The 24,152-nt window shown below is 60.4% G+C and overlaps 1 protein-coding gene across 2 annotated transcripts; it reads left to right on the top strand.

Moving 5' to 3' along the window:
* Positions 1-8,792: 8,792 nt before the first annotated feature.
* On the top strand, positions 8,793-22,942 carry ARHGEF37 (Rho guanine nucleotide exchange factor 37). 2 transcript variants are annotated; one of them, XM_040573642.1, is made up of 13 exons: positions 8,793-9,566; positions 12,211-12,428; positions 12,880-13,003; positions 13,222-13,369; positions 14,201-14,400; positions 15,342-15,472; positions 16,014-16,118; positions 17,514-17,624; positions 17,995-18,324; positions 19,195-19,323; positions 19,520-19,715; positions 20,127-20,299; positions 20,654-22,942. In XM_040573642.1, exons 2-13 carry the CDS (start codon positions 12,225-12,227, stop codon positions 20,861-20,863), a joined length of 2,061 nt encoding a protein of 686 aa, XP_040429576.1. In that variant the 5' UTR covers positions 8,793-9,566; positions 12,211-12,224; the 3' UTR covers positions 20,864-22,942. The 2 variants fall into 2 exon arrangements, with proteins under 2 accessions (XP_040429576.1, XP_040429577.1); XM_040573643.1 differs by lacking the exon at positions 8,793-9,566 and adding an exon at positions 10,126-10,402.
* The last annotated feature ends 1,210 nt before the right edge of the window (positions 22,943-24,152 follow it).

Genomic DNA, 24,152 nt, shown 5'->3' with positions numbered 1-24,152 from the left:
CATCACCGGCGATGTAGGTTTAGGGGTTAGCAGAGGGCAGCCCCGCTCCTGGCCAAGACGGGCAGGAGAGACCAGGGCCCCATGGTGCTGGGGCCCTGGGGAGATGTCCGTGAACCTACAGCACCATTTCCAAGCCTCGTGAGAAGCTGGATGGGGAATTCTGCAGCCTGGGATGTTCTTGGCTGTTTGGAGTGAGATTTTTTTAAGTACAGCAGGAAAAGGGGGATTTTCAGCTAATTTTGGTGATTCATAGCAAATGTCGTTACTGCATAGCTGATGCTCTACCAATGCACTTGTTCCCTGGAAGACTCTCCTGAAGTTTCCCCAGTGAGGGTGTTGCTGCCAAGCAGCAGTGCCTGCAGGCTGCATGGGTCACCCAGGCCCTGGTGCAGGGCTTTGATCATGGACCCAGGCAGAAAGGTCAATAAACAGGAGCCCTAAAATTTTCTTGATGGGGTTCATCTGCTCTCCTTTAGGTTTGTACTCAGAGGGAGGAACCACAGGTCCTTTTGTTTGGCAAAATCCCCAGAGACAATTTGCTGCAGGAGGGCGAAGCTGAGGTTGAACTTTGCCGTGATGTCAGACCTGAAATTGCTTCGGGTACTTCAATGAGTGCCTTGTGAGGTGAGATGACAGACTCCCGGGAAATTATGGAACAAATAGATGTAAATGGCAGCACGGCTGATTCATTGCTTGTCACATCCATAGATAAGTCAAGTCTTCAGCAGCAGTTTCTCTGGTGCTTGTGAATTTATTACGCTGCTAGTGAAGAGTGCTGGTACTTGGCGTCCCAGGCACATTTCCACTGCTGAGATCAGTCAGGTGCAAATCACCAAGGCGAGTCTCCTCCAATGCAAAATAATTCAGCTTGTGGACGATAGCTGATACACCTAGGGCTTCCATCAGTCTTTCACGAGTATGATTTCTCGAGCCATTTTCAGGAGCATGGCTTTCATACATGCCGTGTGTCGTGGTGTAGGATGCCGGGGGAAGACAGGAGGAGCGGAGGAGGCGATGCAGACTGCCTGCTGCCGCAGCGGTGCCAGAGCCATCATCCCAGTGCAGGATGTGGCCGGCTCAGCCCTGCCTGCTCAGCACAGGCTTTGGTCACACTGCGTGGACACATCTCCTTCCTGGTGGCAGGAGCCAGCAGAGCGCAGCCCATCTCTGCAGGTTCCCCGCCACCTCTCTGCGTGCTCTGGGTTTCTTTGCACATTTTGGGAGGAGCGATCCTGAGCCGAGAGCAGACCCAAGTGCCTCCCTGTCCCCAGGGCCCTCTGAGCAGGGACTCTCCTGCTGTCTCCCACCTCCTGCACCTCAAAATGCTCACAGGCTGTCCCCAGAGCAGGTACTCGAGCAGATTGCAGAGGAGGAATGAAGCAAAGGGCTGCTGAGCCTTGTGGTTTTATCGCTCGCAGCACATCTTGCGGCGGCTTTTATCAGCACCTCCACAGGGGTCAGGGAGCCAGTCCTGGGCAGCCAGGGCATTATAGTTCCTTCCATATTTTTGGAGCAAATTGCTTCCTCCCAGGGTTGGAAATAAAACATGATTGAGAGCATCCCAGGGCCCGCAGAGCAGGAGAGCCCCCCCCTGCAGGGGCTCGGTGTAAATGTCTCTGGGATTTTTATGCACTCTTATTTCCTAGGCCATCCTGATTTCTAGGTCCTTGGGAGATTCGCAGCTGACCAGCTCCTGAGGGATGCTGAGCACTGGCCCATGTCCCGCGTGCCATGTGCGGAGCAAAGCAGTAGGGTGCTGCTGGGCAAAGTCTCAGGATTTGGACTTGGGCTGGAGAACCCAATTCCAGGCAAACTGGGGCTGGACTCTGGGGCTGCAGCCCCTTTGTGAGTGTGCCCTCCCAGCGCAGGATCTGCTCGTATCTCATCCCTTACAGAAGTCACCTGCAGGCCCAAACATCTTCTCTGCTCAACGGAGCAGCTTTTCATGTCATTCAAAAGCTAATTCTTGTGTAGGTTAGAAAAGCAGGGGCCGAGAGATGCTGTTTGATTATGCCTGAATTTTTTCTTTCCCCTCCTCCAACGATCATCATGAGCTCCAGTTCATTTGCACTTGTGAAAAGCGCAGTGTGGACAGTGCCAGGTAAGGGGAAAGGCTCATCACATGTTGTTGCCGCCACAGTGCAGGAAACATCGCTAACAAATCAATCAATCCCTGATTGCACAGCCCTGCTCTGCATCTCTGGAGCAGCACTCGTGCTACGCGGGTCCCACTTTACCATGTGGGGCTGAGTGCCTGCAGGTTGTCCCACTTCGGTGCCTCTGAGAGCGAGTTCCTTCAAGGGCTCCTTTATTGATGGGCCTCTGGCTAATTTTAGCACCGATGAACAGAAGCTTAACACAGCTCAGGGGAGCGGGGCCGTAGTTTTCAAAGGCAGGTGTCCGTGTTAGATGTTGCAGGTGACACAGACAGGCAAGAAATGTCCGTGCAGGCTCTCACATGCACTACACTCGCTGTGCCCATGCTCCAAACCAGCCAGACACATGCCAGCTTCAAGCCCAGAGCTCGGTGGCACTGAGACCCTGAGGGCACAGCTCAACTCGGGCTCGGTGGCACATTAATGTAGTTTTTGGCCACCATGTCTTCTAGCAATACATTGAATTGCTGCCTGCTGCTCAGAGGCACAGAGCCATCCATTTATTTGCCCTGAAAGTAGCTGGGTGCCTAGAAGGGCAAGGCACTTTGCTGATGTCCACAATGCCAACCTGGGAGCAGCACCAGCGAGGTGCATCCCTTCCTGCTGCTCTGCAGTGAGCACAGCTCTGGCAAGAGCAGCTCGAGCCCCCTCTGCATCATCCTGTGCCGATGGGGAGCAGGGACAGGTCTCTGCTGCAGAGCACGGGGCAGCCCCGCCAGCCCGGAACCCTCCTCAGGTTCATCGAGCCAGTCAGCTCTGCTAATCTGCTCTGTGCCTGGTCTGTTTGCACTCAGGCTGAGCAAAAACACAGGTATTTTTATTATCCTGCTGCAGGAATGCCACACGGCGAGGGTCTGCTCGCCCTGCTTGCCTGTGCCACCAGCCTGGTGCAAAGCCCAGCAGTGCCTGGGGAGCAGATTGCAATCTAGGTGTGACGCAGGTGTGAGACTCATCACCTCTCCAGGTGACGTCTCTGTGGCTCTCGTAAGGTCCCCGGTGCCCCTGCTCCCAGCGGGGCGCGGAGCAGGGCTGCCAGAGGGGAGGCAGCGTGGTGCTGGGCCCCGCAACAAGCCCTGCTGCCCAGCCTGAAGGAGCGAGGCTCCTTGGGGCTGGCACCTAGCTGCCAGCTGAGATAAGCGATGTGCACCAACCAGAGCTTCCTGGGGGAATCCACAAGTGTGGGACCTGCCTCCCCTCTGCAGGGAGGGAGGGGGAAATGAAAGCTCAGAGGGGCAGAAATGAGGGTTTGATATGCACCCATGGCTGGATCTGGGGTGCAGCAGGAGGCAAGGAGAGGAGACACACAGATGCAGGCTGAAGACAGAGGCTGAAGCGAGTCCTAGCAAAAGAACTTTTTAAAAATGATCTTTTGTGACCAGAATACATGTTGTGGTTTCCATGAATTCCTGGACTCTTTCCCCCTCCCCTGTCTCAAGGACATCACAAGATGACTGTTAACAGCAAATTATTTGCTTTTGCTAGGCTCTGTGTTGCCTGAGAATCCAGAGAGAGCACAGAGGGATGCTCCGTGTCACAAGGCATTCCAAAAAATGCTTCCAGAAAAATACCTCCAGTTGATTATCACCAACTGCTCTGTTAAAACCAAAGGCAAGGGAAGCACCTTGTGGTGGTCTGGAGCTGATCAAGAGCACAGCACCAGCAGGGCTGAGCCCGCGGTGAGGAGCAGCCTCCCTGGGGTGGCTGTGCCCCCGGGCAGCCCAGCACGTCTTGAAGGCAAGGACATCAGTGCGTGGTGTTCCCAGGGAGCTGCCTTGTGTGTGGCTTCACCTCAGTGCCCAGTGTGGCAAATCCAAGAGCCATGGGGCGGCTCCTCGAGGCCAGTGCCCTGGCTCCAGCTGTGGCCACCATCAGGTGATGGAGGAGCACAGTCAGGGTGCAGCAATACTTCCTGGTGCAGTCTCAGCTTCCAACAGTCCTGCAGCATTCAGGAATTGGTGATGGCTCTCCGTGTTTAATAACTGAGTAGATTTTTATCCCATGAATTCATCCTGTTTAAATGCTTTGCATCTGTCACATCCTGTGGCCAGGAACTCCACGGTTTAACTACACGTTGAACCAAGAACCACTTCCTTTTCCTTGTTTTAAACTCCCTGCAGGTAGTGTTAGCTGGAGACCTTATCCCTGCGTCAGAGGAGGCGGTGCACAGTCCCTCCCAGGTCTGCATCACAGCCTCCCACTCATCCCTGCTCCTGGCCACGGAGCATTCCTTGTACAGAGGCTGCAGTTCCTTCCCTGCTCCATGTCCCCGGTGGGACAGAGGCAGTGGGGACAGCCAGACCTGCACACAGCCTCCTAAGCTGTTGGCAATTGCGGTCACTTTGCTGTTCCTCCCCTTTCTCAGGCCATTCTTTTTTTTTTTTTTTTTCTGAAAATCCCAAATCAGGCATGTTTGGGCCATTGTTGCCTGCGGTGCTGTGGACTCTGAGCATGCAACAATTTCTCATAATCAGTGGCTTTTCAACAGTAACCGATCAGCCAGGCTCTGGGAACCGCTCATTGCCAAATCAACGATTGTTCCTCTTCTTGCCTGCTCCTTGAACTGTCCTGAGCATCTGAAAACGTGACTGCAGTATCATATGCCAGCACGGTGTGTGGCAGACCCACAGGAACCGAGGGCTCCTGTTACCAGTGCGTTTTCTCTTGCATGCTGCTCTCACACCAGCGAGCCTGCCCCAGTGCTGCATTTATCCCGGTCTGACCTGGAACTTCTGTCCACAGAGCTTCTCCGTGGCTCGTGGATAAGGGCAGATTGCCTATGGGGTTTGGGTGCGAGGTAGCATGCAGCATCAGTCCTCCAGCGATGGGTGCAGTGGTACAGGAGGAAGGAGACCCTGCTGACAGCCCTCTGGAGAGGACCTCAGCTGCAGCCAGGAGCACGGACCGAGCACGAGGAGTCCTGCAAGGCTGGGAGCCAGGAAAACCTGTTGACTTGAAACCTGACAGTGAGCAGAAAGAAAATGTATCCCTCATTATGCGTCCGGGCTCCTGGAGGAAAGAAGGGCACACTGTGAGTGGCGGCTGCCTGCCCAATGCTGCTGACCTTTTGTGTGCTTCAGATCTGCTCTCCCAGTGCAAAAATACCTGGGGACAGACCTCTGGTGTGCTCCCCCATGGGGAAACAGCAGGCTGCCTGCTGCAGTGTGTGATGGCAGAAGGACACATCCCCTGCCAAAGGCCCCCTTCCCAAAACCTGGGACGTGCTGGTTTCCTACCAGCCATGGGGTGGTTTGCACAACCCAAGGGCTTCTCCAAGGCCAGCTGTCCTATAAGGAGCATCAGTGTCCGTGCCAGTCCACCCTGGAGCCTGGATGGGCTTTGTCTCCTCTCCAGCTCAGGCAGATGTCTGGGGATGCTGGAGAGCCCTGGAGAACCCCATGACCCTCCTTGGCCAAGAGCGGGATCCGAGGCTTGGCAAAGAGGTTTCCAGCTGGGGTGTAGGCTGGTGAGTCAAGGTGGGTGGAGGAGCTGGAGCTGGCACCACGTACCTGGGTTAACAATGGCGACATCCCTTGTGACACTGCCATCGTCATGCGGCCGCAGGGGAGGCGGTGCGGTAATTGCTGCTGACGCACGGGGAGCCCCGCTCACAGCCAAGAGACTCACGGCGGGCACTGCCGCTTAGGCAGGGAGCAATGCGTTGGTGGAGCTGGAAGCGCCCCCAGTGGAGATGCCTGTTTCTTCCTGGCTGGCCGTTTATCTGCTCAAGACCCGAAGGGGAAGCCCAGGCATTGGGTTTTTCCCCTGAAAAGGCTCCATGGGCTTCCCCAGCCCATTGCAGAAAGCCTGGGGGCTGCCCACCCCATCTCTCCCTCGTGGCAGGGCACAGAGCTGGTGGCCTACTGCAAAGTCTTCCCTTCAGCCGTCCGTACCGTGCTCTGGGACACAGCCCATGGCTGAGATCCATGGGCTGGGGCTGTGCCCCCAGTAGCACACAACGCCCCCTTCCAAGGGGCAGCTGCTGGGCTTGCCTGCGGCGCAGACACAAGCCCCATCACATCAGAGACACTCCCAGCTGCGTCAGTGGAAAAACGGATGGAGAGCTGGTACACGAACTGGCTTGGCGGCTTCAAAGGCTGCTCCTGCCTTCCTCCCACCCTCCATTCCTCTAATGGGCAAGAGGAGTCACCTCCTGCAACTCAGGGAGCAGCTACTGCGGTGGCTGCGGGGTAACCGCTCCTGCAGGGGCTTGCCCAAGGAGCGGATGCTGGTGGGACTCCAGAGGCAGCTGATCCCAAAGGTGAAGGTGAATCCTGTGGGGACGTGCCTCTACTGATCTTCTCATGCCCTCACCTTGCGCAGGACAGCAACTGCACCCTGGGGTGGGGTGCTGGCTGCGGGATGCTGAGCGAAGGCACGGTGTGCTCTGCGACGCCACGACGGCAGCGTGGGGCTCCGATCCTGCAGTGGGTGGAGCAGGAAACTGTACAAAGTCAGGCAGGGAGAAGATGTCAGTTTGATCAATGTTGCTGATGGATCGGCATAGATTAGCCAAATTTTCTTCTTCCTCTTCTCGTGCCTCCTCACGGCCAGCAGAAGGACGGCAGGGCTCGGTGGGACGGAGCTCTGGGCAAGCCGCCCCTGTCCCCAAGCACCATGCACAGTTCTGCGTGTGGCCAGGCCAGAGGAGGGAGCTATGGCCCTGGAAACACATCCTGCACGGCTGTGGGGCCGCCAGAACCCAGGAGGGACCCCGCGTCAGCGTCCTTGATGGGCAGGAATGGGATGCAAACCATGGCCCTTACAAAACAACCCGCTTGCTACCTGGCTGACTGTGCTCCCCAGCAAACTGTTACCCTCCACCACAGAGATACCAGCAAGAAAAGGCCCAGAATCACCAGCCTTGGGAGGGCACAGGGGATCTCAGAGCAGAGAAAGCAATACAGGGCATTAGGGGTGTGGTGGGGAGAGGGAAGGACCACAGAGGCCAGTGGACACGAAGCTTCAGGCACTAAAATGTCGGTACACGAGACAGGAGCTGCAGCCTTGGAGAGGCAGAGCGGAGCTGAAGCTTCCTCCATGAAGCAGGTCTGTCTGCCCTTCACCTTCCTCGGGAGGATTGCTCTTTTCATGGGGTTGCCTGCAGTGGGGGAGGAAAAACCCACAGGAATGGAGGCTGAAGCCCACGGCCTGGGAGGAAGCAGGAGGGGCAGCGGCAGCGGTCTGTGCGCAGGGAACTGTCAACTAGCCATCATCGTGCTTCTTTTCCTGTGGGCACCAGGCACGTGCTGTGGGGAAACAAGAGCAGGGAGGTGATGGCACAGCTGGGGGCAGAGCAGTGATGGGGATTTCTGCCGCTGCGACCAAAGACACCCTCATGCAGTGCAGGGAAGGAGCACGTCACGCAGCTAAGACAAACGCAGGCCTACAGCCCATAAACGACCCCCTTAGAAATAAAGAGCTGGCTCAATTTATTCTGCTTGGATCAAGTTCTATATCTGCTTATTTTTAGCCTTCTCCTGTGCCTCACGGTGGAGGCAGTGCCCTGCCGGCACGAGGCTGGAGCCTGCAGCTCCTGTCTGACCGCTGGAGCTAAGGCAGTCGCTGCCTGCTGGGAGCAGCCCCTCGGCGCAGCCCCGTGAGCCACGTGGGTGTCAGCACCGGCAGAAGGTGTGCCCAGCCCTCCTTGCTCCCGCGGTGGATTTAAGTACCAGTTGTGTCAACTGGAAGGGGAAGAAGCAGGAAATGAAATGACATCTATATGGAATGGCATCTATGTGGTTTTACAGGTGGCGCTTTTTCTGATGAGCAGCTAGATACGAAGACCTTTAGCTTCACGTCATTTTTCTCCTCTTCCTAGCACCTTGGCTCGAATCCCCTGCTTACACAGCACACACACACAGTGGTGTTGGAGGCAAAGTCCACTTCCTAGACCTGCGGTGTGGGAGGAAGCTCTGCGATTAGGACACACCTGCCAGCGCATTCTTGAGCAAGTTATTTTTTTCCAAGTGTTTTTGTTTCCAACAAGAATGGCTGATAGCAGCGTGTGGTCGTGAAGTCCTTTCAAAACAGGAAAGAAATCCAAAGAACAGCAATAATAATGGAGAAAGACTAAATAAAGTAAACACAACTTTCCTGTACAAACACACTGCTCCGAGCAGAACCTCCTGCCTTCCGGTACTGGGCATACCCAGAGCTGTCGTGCTTTGCGTGGCTGGAAGCTGTGTTTGTTTTCAGAGCAAGCCCTGGCTAGCTCACAGCACATCCGCTGCGTTCCCAGAGAGCCCCCTGATGTCTTTGGCGTTCACTGAGCAGCCTGAGCTTTAAGGTTTTGCGTAGCTGGAAAAATCCCTGTGCTCTGGGCCATCGGCAGCAAACAGCTTTGGGGCGAGATGTCAGCGGGCTGTCATCACCCTGCGCAGGGGCATCGCCCTGTCCCGGACCAGCCACTGAGCTCCCAAGCAGCAGAGGGTGTGACGGGGCCGGGCAGTGGTGGAGGTGGCCCTGGGAGAAGCTTCCTGGAAAAACAGGCGTGCGGCGAGGCTGCACCAACCTGGTGCACAGCAGGAGAAGGCAGCCCTGCCCTGCCGCCCCCGCCGCACTGCGCCCTCCCATGCGCCTCCCCCTCCAAGCTCACTGGGTGTCGTGTTTGCAGGGTCTGAGGGCTGTCTGGCCACGAGGACGGAGCGCACTGGGGCCCTACAGATCAGCTTAATGGGAGCGCCAAACCTGGGAACACAGTTGTGCTGGGCTAGCACTCACCTATTCGCTTTTCCCTTTTAACCAGAGCCCAGCGGTGGCGGCCAGCCCACTCCCTCGCCTTCCCGGCTCCCCAGGGAGCCCTGGAGTGGTGACAGAGCTGTGACACCTGTCACAGAGCCACCCGTGTGGAGCCACACAGCCCCAGCCCCGGGCTGGATGGGAGGAAACCAAGAAGGAAACCGTTCACACCGGGGAAAACAACTCGGCAGCATGGTGCTCTTGCAAGGAAATCACCTGAGCCGTGTTTCAAAGCATCTGGAAAAACAGATTGGAATTGAAACGTGCCGGGGGAACGCCCACGGTGTGAGCCAGCCGGGGCGGAGCGGGCAGGCAGGAATGCTGCCCTGCTGCCCCAGCCCGTCGGGGCAAAGGACATAGCCAGGAGGGGAGCACTGCCTGGCCAGGGCTCCGTCCGCACCTGGGGGAGCCTGTGCCAGGCCCCGGTGTGATAAGGCAGCCGGTGCTGATGTGGGCAGGGAAGTGGTGATGTGCCTCGAGGGGCGACGGCTTTGTCGGACGTGGTGTCATTGCACCTGCCCAAGGACGGAGCTGGGAAACTCGTGACAGCACTGCAATGTTGGCCCAAAGGCCGCCTGGCTGGGCACCTCACTGCTTCACAGGTACCTGGGCAAGGCTAGAATCGCTGCTGCAGGGGAGGAAGCACACCCGTGTCCCCGAAGTCCCGGCCAGGTAAAGCCCTCGCTGCCTGTCCGCGTGTGGGTCGCTTGCGTGCTCCCGTGGCTGTGTCTGCCCCTGGTGCACCCCTCCAAAAGGCGGTGTGCGAGCCCTTTCTGCGGTGCCGCTTTTGGGACGCTGTGTGTCAGCCCGGAAAAGTCCAAGCGTGGCCGTCACCTCCCCGCGGCTGGGCTGGGGACGGGCACAGGGCTGCGGGAGCTGGCTGTGCATCGGGCTCTGCCTTCTCATAGCTTGTTTGCAGGGCTGCAAGCACGGCGCGAGCAAAGAATAAATACGTGTGTGTACAAAATTAACACCGAACGCCCGTGGCTGCCGGCTGCGCCATCTGCGGCACCGCCTCCTTCGTTTCTGCTTGCTCCAAGCCCTCCCTGCGGCCGGGCAGCGGGGCACTGACAGCGGAGCCGAGGGGATGCCCCAGCCCGGAGGGAGGCGCGGGGGGGGCGGGGCGGGGGGACCCCGCGGGGGCCGGGGGGGCTCTGGGGCGGGGGCCGGGCACCTGCAGCAAGCTCGGGGCCGGGAGCACGGGGCGGCGGGAGCGAAGGCAGCAGGCACCAGGACGCCGGGGGCCGCGCTTGCTCGCAGCGGGGGGGAACCCGCGCCTGCTGCGGGCACAGCTGCCGGGGGGGGGGCGAGGGGGAGCTCTGCTCCCGGCCCCCCGAAGCCCCCAGCTCCTGGGGAAGCCGGGACCCTGCCGGGCACCCTCGGCCCTCGCCGGGGGCCGGCCCTGCCCGCCCGCGGCCCCCCCGCCGTGACGCAGCGGGTTTATCGTTAGCGCCCCCCCCCAGCAGCGGGAGCGCGGATCCCGGCGCCAGCCCCTGCCTCGGCCGCAGGTAAGAGCCGGGGGGAGCCGGGGGGAGCCGGGGGCTCGCAGCCGGCCCTGCTCTGCCCCCCCGGGGGGGGGTGGGGTGGGATTTAGGGTGCTGGGCCCGGGGTGCTGCCAGCCCCGGGCGCAGCGGGCAGGGATGCTGCGAGCCGGGGGGGGCGCTGGGGGAGGCAGGCAGGGAGGGGAGCGGGGGATCAGCCCGCTCGGCAGTCCGCTCGCTGCTGAGTTTGGATTTTGTTCTTCCTCTGGGGAGTCAGATGGAAGGGGGGGAGAGGTTTCCTCAGCCTGGGAATGATCCCCAGGGATGCTGGCGTAGGGACCAATGACACCCCAGGGCAGCCGCACGGATGCTGCCGTAGGGACTGGTGCTGGCATAGGGACCGGCGACACCCCGAAACCCCAGGGAAACCAGCACAGGGCAGCAGCGGGGGCTCAGGGGGCGGGGCTGGACCCTCAACTCTGCCCTCACCTCGGTCCCCACACCTGCGTGCCCAGCACCACGCAGAGCTCACAGCCAGCTCTGCCAGCCCCAGCCATTCGCTTGTTTAACGATGTTTGGTGGCATCCCTCTGACTGGGCACCTCCGTGGCACCCAGAAGGATGCAGGACCCTGCTCCCCATGCCCCGCCGCAGCCGACATGCAGATATACCCAATACGCAGAGGGCAGGGATGCCTGCTCATGGCATGGCATGCTCATGGCTCATGGGGTGAAGTTCTGCAAGGCGGGCAGAGGTGCCGTGCCTTCCCTCTCAGCGTATGTCCCTTGCCAAGCCCAGGGCTCCTCCAGAGCAGCTCTGGGCTTTGCTAGGCAGGGTCATCCACGCTACCCGGTGCTCACAGCCACATCGCCCGCTATTTGCTAGAGCAGACCCTGAGCAAAGGCTCCAGTTTGTCCTCAGTTCCCTGCTCCCCTGCAGGTGCCCGGGGCTTTCTGCACTCGTGGGACCGCGGTGCCGTGCAGCTGCATGCCGGGGGCCGTGCTGGCGTGGGCCGGGCTGTTTCTCTCTCTCTCAAGGCCTCCTGCCTCGCGCTGCCAGGTCACAGCACTATCTGTGCTGCCTTGAGAGCTGCACCTTCCTCCTCGGCCTTGGCACGAAGAGGGGACGTTCCCCAAGAAGGGAAATGCCATGAATCAGCTTCCACTTTTCTTGTTCTCTGCAGGCAGAGGGAGCTGGAGCAGGCACCGCGGTGCAAAGCACCAGGGGCTTCCAGTGCCTCTGGCAAAGGCACCCACGCCTTCGCCCACTTCTTCCCTCCCCCCCACCCCCCAGTAAATCAGCTCTGCCTAGCACAGAAACGCCTGTTGTTCAGGCACTGCAAAAACACTCTTTGTACTTTGAATAGGACTCTTGAATGCGAGGCAGCACGCCAGGCGCTGCCACAGCAGTATCAGCCAGCCTGGGCAGCGCCGGCGCGGGCACGGAGGCGTTGAAGCCCCAGGCTGCTCTCGGGGCAGGGGGGCAGAGCTCGTGCTGGGGGTGCTGCTGCGGCCCCCTGCCTGCAGCCAGGGCTGCCCTTGTCTGCTCCCAGCCGCTGGAATTTGGGCACGGGTGCTTGGCAAGTCCCCGCCTGCCTCACGTGGGTGCCTGCCCTTGACAGCCGGCCTGCTCCTCACCCGCAGTGTTTTTATGGTTTTATGGTTTTGGAGTATGGCACCGCAGCTTGTGTGTCCTGTGCAACAAGCGTGCATCCTGGAGACGTGCCCGGGGACGTGCTCCCTGCCCTGGTACAGGGGGACCGAGCGTGGGCACCAAGCCAGACCCCGTAGAACAGTCCCTGCTCAGCCCATGACCTGAACACACCTGCCCTTGCAGAGCATCCCGCCGGCATGGCGAGCCCCCACGCCGAAGAGCCACCCGCCGAGGGCACAGCCGACCCCGACGCACACATCTACGAGGAGGTGATGCTCTGCGAGAGGATGGAGCTCAGCCAGCGGCTGGCTGTGGAGGAGCTGATCACCACCGAGGCCAGCTACGTGCACAACCTCCAGCTGTGCCTGTCGGACATCCGGGCACACCTCCAGCAGAAGCAGGTGAGGGGGGCTGTCGGCACCTGTGCTGAGGCTGGGGACTGTAGGGTGAGCCCATTGAGAGCGGTGGGGCACCCGAATCCTGGCAAGGCCAGTGCTGAGCATGGCTGCGAGGTCACTGCCTGCTCACCCTGCCCTCCCAGCCTCCCCAGATGCCTCCATCAGCGAAGGTCCTGTGTTGGACGGTCATCAGGTCTGACCCAGTACAGCCATCCTAAGGCTCTAACTGGTACCTCTGTAATGTTAGAAAGGCCTCATTGTCCTGCTTGGGAACAAAGCCAGCTCTCAGTATCTCCAAATGCCTCCTGGAATGGAGCATTTCCAGCTCCTCAAATGTCATGTGAGGCAGCTGGAAGGACGCTGGTGCTCGGGAGGGTGGGCGTGACTCTGGGATGCAAGGTCCACCTCCACCTCATTTATTGGGCTTGTTTTGGGGCAACTTTGTTCCCTTCAGCTGCCTGATTTTGACCTGGAAGGACTCTTCTCCAACATTGACGACATCCTTCACCTCTCCAGACAGTTCCTCAGGGGGCTTGAGGCCACGGCTGTGCAGGAGCACAATCAGCTGCTGGGCATCAGTAAGTGGGGCAGTGCCAAGAGCAGATCCACACCAGTGGCCCCTCTGCAGCCAGGGGTCTCTGCTGGATTTCTGACCTGCAGAAAGCGAGTGCCTGGGGGCAGCGTCGGGCCCAGCCCAGCAGAGGTGCCTGGGGGTGCAGAGCTGTCTCGGTGTGTGGGACGAGACCCCTCCCCATGGGAAAGGAGCAGCCTCTCCAGCCTGGCCCTCCTTCCCCAGGCACCCTGTTCCAGGAGTTCAAAGAGGAGATGGAGACCGTCTACAAGATCTACTGCGCCAGCTATGAGCACGCCCTCCTGCTGGTGGAGAGCTACCGCAAGGACCCCAGGCTGCAGGAGGAGATCATGGACACCCTGAATGCAACCGTGTAGGTACCTGCTGCCGAGACCACCACCTCCCTCTCCATGGTTTGCCTCCTGGCCTTGCCCTTCTAAACAAGCTGCCTTCTCTGTGCCCAGGAGCACGCACCCATGCTGAGTGCAGGATCGTCATGGCATTGCCTGCTGTAGTTGCTGGCAACCTCTCCTGCATCCTCTGGGACCTACCAAACTGGCACTACAGCCTGGGGGTCTCTTATGGCAGACCCCAAATCGAGGGATGGGGTGGCACCCACAGCCCCTGCCCGCTCCTCACCCCCACATCGCTCCCATCCAAAGGGCTGTGCCCACAGAGGGCATGCACTCCCCGGCGTCACTAGAGAGACAGGCTGGCCCTAGGGGACTGCTCCTGCCCCATCAGCGTGGTCACGAGCACTGCCAGCAGCAGGAATGGCAGTGGAGGAGCCGCTGGGGTTTCCTGCTGCTTGGAGCACTGCCGACATGACTCCTGAGGCTGGTTGTGTGGGAAGGAGGGGGCCCTGCCTGCATACCCCGTGCCTGGCAGCTGGACAAGCCCAGCACTCTTCGGGGAGGCCAGGAACCCTCCTAGCAGCTGGCACTGCCTTCGGGGCTGGGGGGGACAGCAGCCCCCTGCCAGCACTGCCCAGGGGGGCACAGCTGGGGGGGAGCTGGGTTTCATGGCCAGAAACCCCACCGGGGCTGCAGGCACAGCTCACCTGCAGGTCCAAGGCAGCAAATCTCTCCTGGTGCTGGAGAGGCTCCGTTTTCTCCCCAAAATGCTTGCAGAGAAGCATGGAGAAGCAGCAGGGCAGGAGGGCTGCTCTTTCCCATCGGCCTCACGAAATTCCCCTCTCCACCAGGCCTCATACGAGCGCCTCGGACCTCAGCTTCTTCCTGGTGATGCCGGTGCAGAGGGTCACCAAATACCCACTGCTGCTGGGCAAGATCCTGGAGAACACCCCTTCCGGCACCAGCGCCCACCAGGCCCTCGCCGCAGCCGTCAGCGCCATGGCCCAGGCCAATGCCAACATCAACGAGTACAAGCGGCAGCAGGAAGTGGGTGAGTGGGGGCACGGTTAGGGCAGGGGGCACGGCACTGGCAATGGACTCGGTGCCCGAGAAGCCTCAGTCGAACCCCGGTCGTGTCCTGATGTTTTTGCGTTAATTCCTGCTCAAGTCCAAGCTCTCCCTTCCTCCTGCCCTCCGGCGGAGCTGCAGCAGGGGCGGTGTGCCGGCAGCTCCTGGCGCTGTGCTCATTAAGAGGGCCGCAAGGCACTGCTGGTCCTGCTCGGACAGATGCCACCCTGGCCAAGCTGCAGGAGCAGGGTGGCACGGGGAGGGGGGGAGCACAGAACTGGTCTGCCTGCATTCCCTGGGCTGGGGAATCGGGAGGAACAGCCCTGCCCTTGGGACAGGAGAAATCAAGCTCCCCACAAACCTGAACTCACTTTTCTTTCTGGTTTTCATGGTAATTTCCCCCCGGGGCTGCCCTTCTTTGATGTGGGCTGTGCTTATCCTGTTGATCAGCCCCAGCCTCGCTGCTGTTCTCACCTCATAGTTTCCCTGCTTTGTGCCAGGCTGCCGAGGATGCTCTTACAACTTCTCCAGCCGTGTCTCATTTTCCTCTCATTCCCAGCAGCTTCCAATCAGCTGCCCCAGCACGCACCGAGACCTCTTGGGCTGCGAGGCAGGGCCAGGACAAGGGACACATCTGCCTGCAGCGAAACTGCCAGCACACAGCGCTGCATCAAACCCAGAGCCAGATCTGCTGCGCTGGGTTAGATCTGTGTCTGCCAGGGGCTGTGGGCAGGATTTTGGGTCCCTGCTGTCCTACGAGCAATGAACAATGCACCCTCAGGGTCCTGTGGGTGCTGTAGGGGAGGGCAGTTGTGCGAGCAGCCCCTTTGCCCGTTCCCCTGCAGAGCCAGTGCCGGGCCCCCGGGGACGCCTGGCCCCTCACCAGCTTTTTTCCCTCCCCACATCATGTCTCCCCCGAGGCAGCGACCAAATACAACAAGGCTGAGCACCTGACGCTGCGGGACCGCCTGGCTCGCCTCAACACCCACTCCATTGCCAAGAAGACCACGCGGCTGAGCCGGCTCCTCATGCACGAGGCCGGCTTTGTGAGCAAGGTGCGAGCCTGCCCGTCCGTGACCAGCACCTGCTGCCCCTCCTCTGGCTGCTTCTGGCACTTTCCTCCCATACCCAAGGTGGGGAGAGCCGAGTCTGGCCGATGCTGACGCCCAGTGGCCCGTGCCGCCATACGAGCCCCTGTCCCACTGCCAAGTGACCTAAGGGTGGTTCCTGCTGCCCCATTGCAAGGGTCAGGAATGCAGGTACAGAGCTCCCTGCCTGCCTCCGTGGGAGCTGCAGGCGTTACAGGGGAGCGCCTTGACCTCCAGAAGCCCTGCAGATCCTTGGGCATCCCAACAAAAGCAAACAAACCCAGTGGCAGGGAGCACTGCTTGCAGCTGTGGCATTTTCCCCAACACCACCACAACCCCATGCAGTGCCCTGTTCCCGCGTGCATCCCACACACCCCAGACCTTGGCCCTTTTCAAACTCCCGCAGCCCCTCAGGGTCTCCCCCTCCTCATCCCCCAGCTTCATCACCCCTGCCTGAACCCTTCCCTGGCCTGCCCGAGCCAGGGACAAGCTGCCCCTTGTCTTGCAGACGGAGGACAAGGAATATGACAACCTGGAGGAGAAGTTCCAGAGCGTGGCATCCAGTGTGGCTGCGCTGAAGGAGAACGTGGCATCCTACATGGCACATTTAGAGGTAAAACCCTGACCGCTTGCAGGGGACTGGCCCCATCCAGGCCTCAGGACGCATTTCAGAGGGTAGCAGAACACTTCCAAGCAAGGAAACAGCAGATGGAAATGTTCAGGGACTTGCAGCTCTCAGCTAAAATGAATTGTTTTGCTGGGGGCTTGCACAATATCTGAGGATCGCTCCTGTCCAGGGGAGGTTAAAACAAAGGCGTCATCGGCAGAGTTGGGTGTCTATTGGGAGCAATCAGTCCTTATGCTGATCATTACTGCAAGGCATCAAACAGCTGAAAGTGCTAAATGTTGTTCAGCCTGGAAACTCTTGCATTAAGAGGCAGAAGGCAGAAGTGTCCCCAGATCAGGCACAATAGCAGACTTCCTTTTGGAGGTGCCCTGGGTCGGTAATTGCTGTGATTTTCTCATTGAAATCCCTCAGGGCATCTGAAGGAAATGAAAGTATGAGTGATGGCAAAGCTTGCAGTCCCCAGACACTGTTACCAGGAAAATCTCAGGAAATGGCAGAGGGTTCAGAGAGCAGGAATTCGAAGGGTGGAAAGATCTTGTCATGAAAATATTGAGAAAGGTTCCCCAGGTTGGATTGGGATGGAGGAAAATGGGACAGGAAAACTCCCTGGAGCCCAAAGAGTGGGTAAAAAGGACGGAAAACAAGAGGATGGCAATCTGCACGCCAGTGAGATGTGGCAGGGTCTGACTGTTCCCCAGGACATCGGGTGTGCCTGGAAACCTGCCTGGCACTGCCCCTTGGGGAGCTGCATCTCCATAAGTCACCTCCTTGGCTTCAACCAGGGCATTAGGGGTCTGCAGACAGGCCTGGCAGCCTGGGAAATAAGCTGGGGTAGGAGTCATGCTGGGCTTGGATGTCGGGGAAGGTGCCTGCTGCACCTGTGCCACGTCTCTTTCCCTTGGAAAGCTTCTTGCAGCCATCCCAGGGAGTCACTGAAGATATTCCCGTAGGGCAGGGGTGGCCTGGCCTATCCCCACACTGGCTGGCAGGGCTCTGTGCATGTCTGTGCCCCCAGCACAAAGCAGAAGCAAACCTTGCTTCATACATCGCCACGAGCACCTCTGCAGGGCTGGGGAGCAGCACACAGAGCAGTGATCAGAGCTGCCACCTCCTGCTCACAGGGTCAATCCCTTTTGTATTTCCATCTCCAGTCCCTTCTGTGGCAGGGAGGGCCGCAAAGGAGAGGTCTCCTTTCCCTTCCCACCCCTTGTGCTCTCCATAAATGCTTTGCACACAAACACAAGGAAGCCCCTAAGCTGCTGGAGCACCAAACCCAAGTGTCAGGGCGGCGTGCCTTTGGGAACATGGGTGTAGGGGAACGTGGGGGGCTGGTGCTGGGCAGCGTCTGGAGGCCAACCCCGATCGCTTCCTCCCTTTCAGGCGTTCCTGGTGCCTGCCCCACACAAGCGAGAGCTGCAGATGGAGGAGGGCCCTGCCCAGCAGTACCACCGCCTCGCAGAGCACCTCCACCGCGCTGTTTTCCCCGAGTTTGTGAGTGCTCCTTCCCCACAGGTCTCCAGGGTCACAAGCAAGCATTGCCAGGGCTGGCTGCTCCCCAGGGGCTGGGGAGCCAGGAGCTGAGGGCGTCCCCAGTGCAGGGAGTGTCCTCACCAGCAGGCGCAGCCCCGGGGGGCCTGTGGAGCCCCGGTTTTGTGTCCTGGCCAGTGTGGCTGCTCTACCAAGGGGCTGCTTTGGTGGGCATCCCGTGTGCCTGCAGGGAAGGACACCTCGGGAGCGCCCTACTCCACACAAGCCCTCCAATCGGTCCCCCAGGCCTTTCCTAATGCACAAGGCAGCGCCCCGTGCAGACGGCTGGGCCTGCTGGGGTTCATGTGGAGATTTGGGTCCTCTTGCCCCACAGAAGCGACGCCTGGACAGGCTGGTCTGGCAGCCCCTCTGCAGCCTCTCGGAGATGCTGGTGGGGCCACAGCAGCTGGTCAAGAAGCGCCTGGACAAGCTGCTGGACTACGAGGAGATCCAGGAGCGCAAGAGCGAGCTGGGCAGTGTGACGTACGACGAGGAAGCCGCCATGAACACCTACCTTGCCATCAATGCCCTGCTCGTGGCCGAGCTCCCGCGGTTCAACCAGGTGGCTGTGCAGCTCCTGGGGCAGGTGCTAGGCTCCCTCTGCGTCCTGCACCAGGACCTGGCTGCGGAGGTCCTGCACGAGGCGGAAAAGGAGCTGAAGCAGGTGAGGGAGGCTCTTCGGCGTGGGGGCACATGCTGGTGTACGTGCTGAGCCTGACCTGCCTTCGGGCCATGAGGGCCCTGAGGGCTCGCTGTGTCCCTGGCCTGCCCTGCAGGCACGCAGCTCCCTGTCCAGCACTTGTAAGTGATCCCTCCTCCCCGTCGGCCAGGGAAAGCCAAATTTTCTCTTCCTCGCTGCCAGGAGCTGTCCTGTTCTCTGTTGGAGGGTAGCACTAGTAATTTGTTGATGTGGTGCTGGGAGAATCACTGCTCGCTCTGAGCTCCGGAGAGCTCTGTGCTGGGAAGGGGAAGGAGGAGGAGGACAAGGAGGAGGAGGAGAGCTCCTGGCCTGGAGAAGGAGCATCGCTTGGGCCCCCAAACCCTGGGAGATGCCTCCCGGGAGGCCTAACCCCACAGGCACCGTGAGCCTGCTGTTGGGAAGCGATGGCTCTGCTCAGGGGTGAGCATGGCCCTGGCCTGAGCCATGACCAAGGCGAGGACGTTGTGCAGCCGCATCTCAGGCACTGCTGACGTGTCCCCAGTGGTGGGGCTGGGTTCCCCTTGCTTGGCCTGGGGGCCTGTGGTGCAGAGCCCTGAGCTAGACCCTCCTGTGTCCCTCAGGGTGAGGTGTTACAGGCTCTGGGCTCAGGACAGGACCTGGGCACTGCTCCTTTGGGTGCAGCCCAATGGCTCACAGCCAGAGGGCAGCAGCTCTTGTTGCTGAGAGGGGTTGGATCTCAACTGCAAGGTGCATCTTTAGCGCTCTGTTCTCTTGCTTTGTCACCTCTTTTCTTCTTGCTCCTTCTTTTCTGACCCTACCCGCAGCTCTGTGCGTCCCTACAGGCCCCTCTGACCTCAGGGTCTGTCTTCACAGCTGCCCCATGGCCACATGCCTCTGCCCGCTTTCTGGAGGCTGGTGGAGGACACTCTGCAGCAGGCTGGTGCCCAGCTCCGTCCATTCACCCAGGCGTTTGAGACGGTCACACCGAGCCCCGTGACGCAGGTAGGAGCTGGGAGGGGTGTCCTGGGCCAGCAGGACTGAGGCTGCGTGGTGCAGGACATCTCCCGGGGGGAGGCTGGCTCAAACAGCAGCACAGCAGGTCACCGCAGCCACAGCGTGCACATGGAGCATGCACATGGAGCACCTCAGCCTGCTGCATGTCTGATTAAGTGCTCCTGTGTCTCTTGCTCCCCGCCAGCCCCTGACCCCTGCCGAGGAGCGGAAGGTCCTTTCCCTCGTGAGCAAACACGGCCCAGACAAACTTTACCAAGTGACAAGCAACGTCAGCGGCAGCAAAGACTTGGACCTGACCTTGCAAAGGGGACAGATTGTGGCTCTGCTGCAACGCGTCGACACCAAGGGCAACACGAGCAGATGGCTGGTGGATGCCGGAGGTACTGCGAGCGCTGTGGGGAGGCTCTCCCTGCCTCGGCACCAGGGTCAGAAACCAAATCCGAACCATTTTCTCAGCTTGGATGAAGGTGGCTCAGACCAAACCCAGCTCTGCTTTGCCAGCTACACCTGTAGCCTTTAGCTCTAAACCTTGGGTTTCCGCATTTGTTCCCCGAGGGAGCACTTGAGAATTGTTGCGGCTGGGAAAGGAGAACCCTGTGCATGCAGAAACATCCTGAAACCCCTTTTTTTGGGTTTTGCTGCTGGATGTCCCCTAGCAATGGGCCAGTTTAAGCAGGGCTCCTGTGCCATGCAAGGCAATAGCCAGATTATCCTCCCTCTCTCCTCCAGCCAGCCCTACATGTGTCAGGCAGCAGGGCTGCTTGAACGGTGTGTGTGTGCATGTCCTCCAGGTCCCCGAGGGTTTGTGCCTGCTGGCAAACTGCAGCCCTATAGCCCGGTGCAAAGCCAGCAGCCCAGGATGCAGACACCAACCCCGGAGAGTGTCCCAGACAGAAGGCGACATTCATACGCATCACCTGAGGCTCCCAGGCCCCAGGTGGCCACGTTCACCCCGGCTTTCCAGGTGAGAGTGGGGGACACCCCTGGGGCTGTTCCTCACGACCCTGCTAGCTTGGTACTTGTCCCTGCATGCGGGTGGGGATGTGGACCTGCTTTTCCAGCACGTGGGATCATATGCATGTAGCTGTGTGCCTGGCAGGAGTGGCACAGCTGGGATTTGCCTTGCTGGGACCTGCTGTGGACAGAGCAAAGCGATTTGTGCCTGGTGGGGTCCCCACCGTCCCTCCACTGATGGCAGGACTGTGCTGCCCTCTTGGAAATAGCCTCTGTGTCCCCTATAGATCCTGCCCTGCCTGTCCCTTCCCCTCTTGTCTCCTGTTCCCAGCAAGGGCTCCCTCCCCTCCTTCACCTTCCGCAGGTGGTCGCTGGCTTCTCCTTCGCCGCCAGGAGTCCGCAGGAGGTCAGCCTGCAGGCGGGGCAGCCCGTGGTGGTGCTGGAGCCACATGACAAGAAGGGCAGCACGGAGTGGAGCCTGGTGGAGGTGAACGGCCAGAGGGGCTATGTGCCCTCCAGCTACCTGGTGACAGTCCCCGTGCAGGAGCCCATGGGCTGGAGCTTGCCCGTGTGAGCACCGCCAGCCCAGCACCCCGGGGCACAGGCTTTGTGCTGCTCTCAGCTGAGAGCCATCCGCTTGGCACCCGAGGAGCTCGTCGCAGAGATGCTGAAGGGGGGCGGCTGCACGGCCCCGGGCTGGGGAAGCAGCAGGATATGGCCCAGGGGACGTGGGCACGGGCACGGAGGTGGGGAGACGTGTTTTGTGCCGATGGGCACGAGGGCAGGAAGGCAGGAGGGTGGCATGTCCCGCGTGTGTTTGCTTACTGCTGGGAGACACAGAGGGAAGGCTCGGGACGGAGTGCCAGCAGGTGGCTGCAGGTTTGCAGGGGTTTGTTGAAATTTGTGTCAGTGGGAAAAGTGTCCCTAGGGGTGATGAGATGGAACTGTCCGTAGGTAGTTCAGGTCCAAGCTGCCAAGGCTGCAGTGCCACGGGGGGGCGAGGGGAGGTAGCTGGTGCTGCTCATTTGCTCTCCCAGCCCCAAGGGGTGAGCTGGGCTCTGCAGTACCAGCTATTCCTGCGCCGAACCTCAATGGCCATGGGACCTTACCTGCAGGCTCTGTCCCCAGGAGGTGCCCTTGGACATGGTGTGAGGCTGCGGGGCACCAACGTCCCTCACTTCTCCCAGAATATTTCCCAAACCCTTTGCACCCACTGCTGTCCCAAGCCTCGAGCTGCTCCCTCAGGGTGAGCACAGGGCACAGGTCTCTTCCAGCCTAACCACAAGGAAAAATAAAGGGCACAAGAGTGCCTTTAAATAGCACGGCGAGGACACACTCTCCTAGGAGGAATGCTCTGGCCAGGCGGGCGGAACATGCTTGTGACCAGGGACGGAGGGATGGCGGGCAGGGACGGCTCCTGGCCAGGTGCCAAGGCCAAGGTTAGGTATTGGAGCAGGGCCGTGCCCGTGGCAGACGCTCCCAGCCCGGGGTCTCGCCGTGCCCAGGGCTCTGTGGGGTGGCTGCTTCTGCCTGTGTCCTGCCCGCTGCCCTGCGAGGCGTTTGGTGCTGGCGCAGCGCTGGGGCTAATTCACATCCTGGACGTGGAGGCATTTGGATGGTGTCCACACACAGGGTGTGCCAGCAGGGATCAAATCCGACCTGCTGGCCCCTGGCCCGCTTGTTTGTGTGCTGGGGGGTGCACAGTGGTCAAGGCAAGGCCAGTGTGGGTTAAACGGGGCTTCTTGCTGGCACAGAGGGGTGCAGAACCCTGGGAGGGTCTGCAGAGCTGATATGTTGGCCTAGCATTGCATTAGCTCCATGAGCACGGATTGTTTGCGGAGCAGGAGCTCCCTTCGTCCCCGTGGCAGCCCCAGGCAGCATGCTGCAGATGTGCCCTGCCCCATCTTCCTGGTGTGCAGGATCCAGCCCTGTGCTCGGGGAGGCGCAGAGCTGCTCCCCTGCCTCTCTGCCCAGTGCTTCGGCCCCAAGGACAACAGCATCCCCCATTCCCTTGCTCGGGTGGGAAGAGAGAGGCAAGAGAGGTGTCCCCGAGGAGCAGGGAGCCAGCACAGCCATGTTCCTGCAGGCAGGAGGTGGCTGCTCAGGCTCTGCTCTGCCTCTGCCTTGTCTCCCTGCCCAGGTGTGCACAGCCCCAGGGACGCAGCAGGAGGCTTGGCAGGGCAGCAGCCGCAGCGTGCCTGCAGCTGGGCACACTGGGGGCAGGCAGGGATGGCCGTGAGCCCAGTCCAGCCAGCACCACAAAGAGGAGAGCAGCATCCGTGGAAGTCCCAAGCTGGGGTTCCCAAACGCTGACCCATCCCCACACCCCAGGGTGCAAGGAGGGGAGGAAACGTGCAGCAGTGTGCAGGGAGAGGGGCTGGATGCAGGAGCCGAGTGGCCCAGGGGAAGCAGGACCCCCAGGACCTGCCAGGAAAGCTGCCCGCAGGGCCAGAAGGGGGCTGAGCCCCGCAGAGTGCGGTCCTGGGGCTGGGAGGTGGGAAGGGAGGCACGAGCAGCGCTGCTGGCTCCTGCCTTGCACAGCCAGCACCTGAATTGTCTAATAAAGTGTGAAATTGCTTTCATGCTCTGCTACCTTTGCTGAGACGGACCCTCATTAAGGCCCTCCCTTCCCAGCCAGCAGCTGGCTGCTGCCTCTGTCCCTGCTGTCACGGCGCTGCCAGATGAGCCGCTGGCTCGAGCTGTGCCCGGCTCAGCCCCGCAGCAGTGCTGTGCCTGCTGGTACCCTCCAGCCAGTGCTGAGCACCCTTGCCTCCTGCTCAGCCCCTTCCCAGAATATTGCGCCCAGCATTCGGCTGGCCGTGAAACCGTGCCACGGCACTGGGATGGGGGCTGCGGACCCTGACTTTCCCCCTGCCTGCCCTCTGGATGCCTTGGGGGGTGCCAGGAGGCGGTGCTCCCTGTGCCAGGTGCCTGCAGCCCTGCGGGACCCTTGCTCTGGCACTGCAGGAGAGCGGGGCTGTCCCCCCGCCGCGTGGTGACTGATTGCTGCCGAACCACCGGGATGTGAGCAGGGATCATTCGCCGGCCTTAATAGCAATAATCAATCATCGTGCTCCTGCTCCAGGCCTGGCTGCTGTGCGAGGCTCTCCGGGGCTGGGGGTGCTGCTGGGGGCTGCAGTGCCAGCAGGTGGACGTCCCCTGGAGGGGACACAGAGGTCTTGTGGTGGTTTTTCTTCCACCGGGAGGGCAGTCCGTGTCCCCTGGGGGAGAGGACATGCCCGCTGCTCCATTTCTGTGCGCCTGGATCTGTGCAACCAGCAATTATGGAGGGAGGATGGGGCTGTGCAAGGGCTGCGGGGGGCTCCCAGCTTGACCCCCCTCCAGTACCTGTGCCCAGGGAGCTGCCGAGTGGGAGCCAGAGGGAGCTGTGCGTGGGATTTGTGCAGCAACCTGCAGGAAATGCCAGGCAGCCAAGATACTTTGCCCCAGGGGAAAAAAAAAAAAAAGTCACGTTTTCCAGCCGCTGATAAAGTTAAACCCTTGATCTGGTTAAAAATTTCATCCCAAAGGGAAGCTGGGATGGGACGTGCTTGTCCTGGGATGTGCTGTGGAGGAGGCAAAGCCCTGTCTCAGCCCGGGCGCTGTCCTCACTATGCCCCCTGCACCTTCACGTAACCCTATAACCCACGCCGCCTCCCCTTGCTGCAGCTCAGCCAAATGCCATCAGCTGGGGGGAGGCTTCTTGCCACCACAAAGCCAGCCTGTCCCCGACGTGACGTGAGCCAGCTGGAGCAGCCAGGCAGCACTGCCCACCGTGGGTAGCCGGGCGAGCACTCTGGCCCCGCACCGTGCCACGCATCCCTGTCCCTGCTGCACCCCCGCAGCGTCCCTGGGCACAGAGC

Source organism: Cygnus olor, chromosome 14, assembly GCF_009769625.2.
Source record: "Cygnus olor isolate bCygOlo1 chromosome 14, bCygOlo1.pri.v2, whole genome shotgun sequence".
Taxonomy (NCBI): Eukaryota; Metazoa; Chordata; class Aves; order Anseriformes; family Anatidae; genus Cygnus; species Cygnus olor.
Note: the sequence above shows the minus strand (reverse complement) of the source record. Positions and strands in the feature narration are given on the sequence as shown.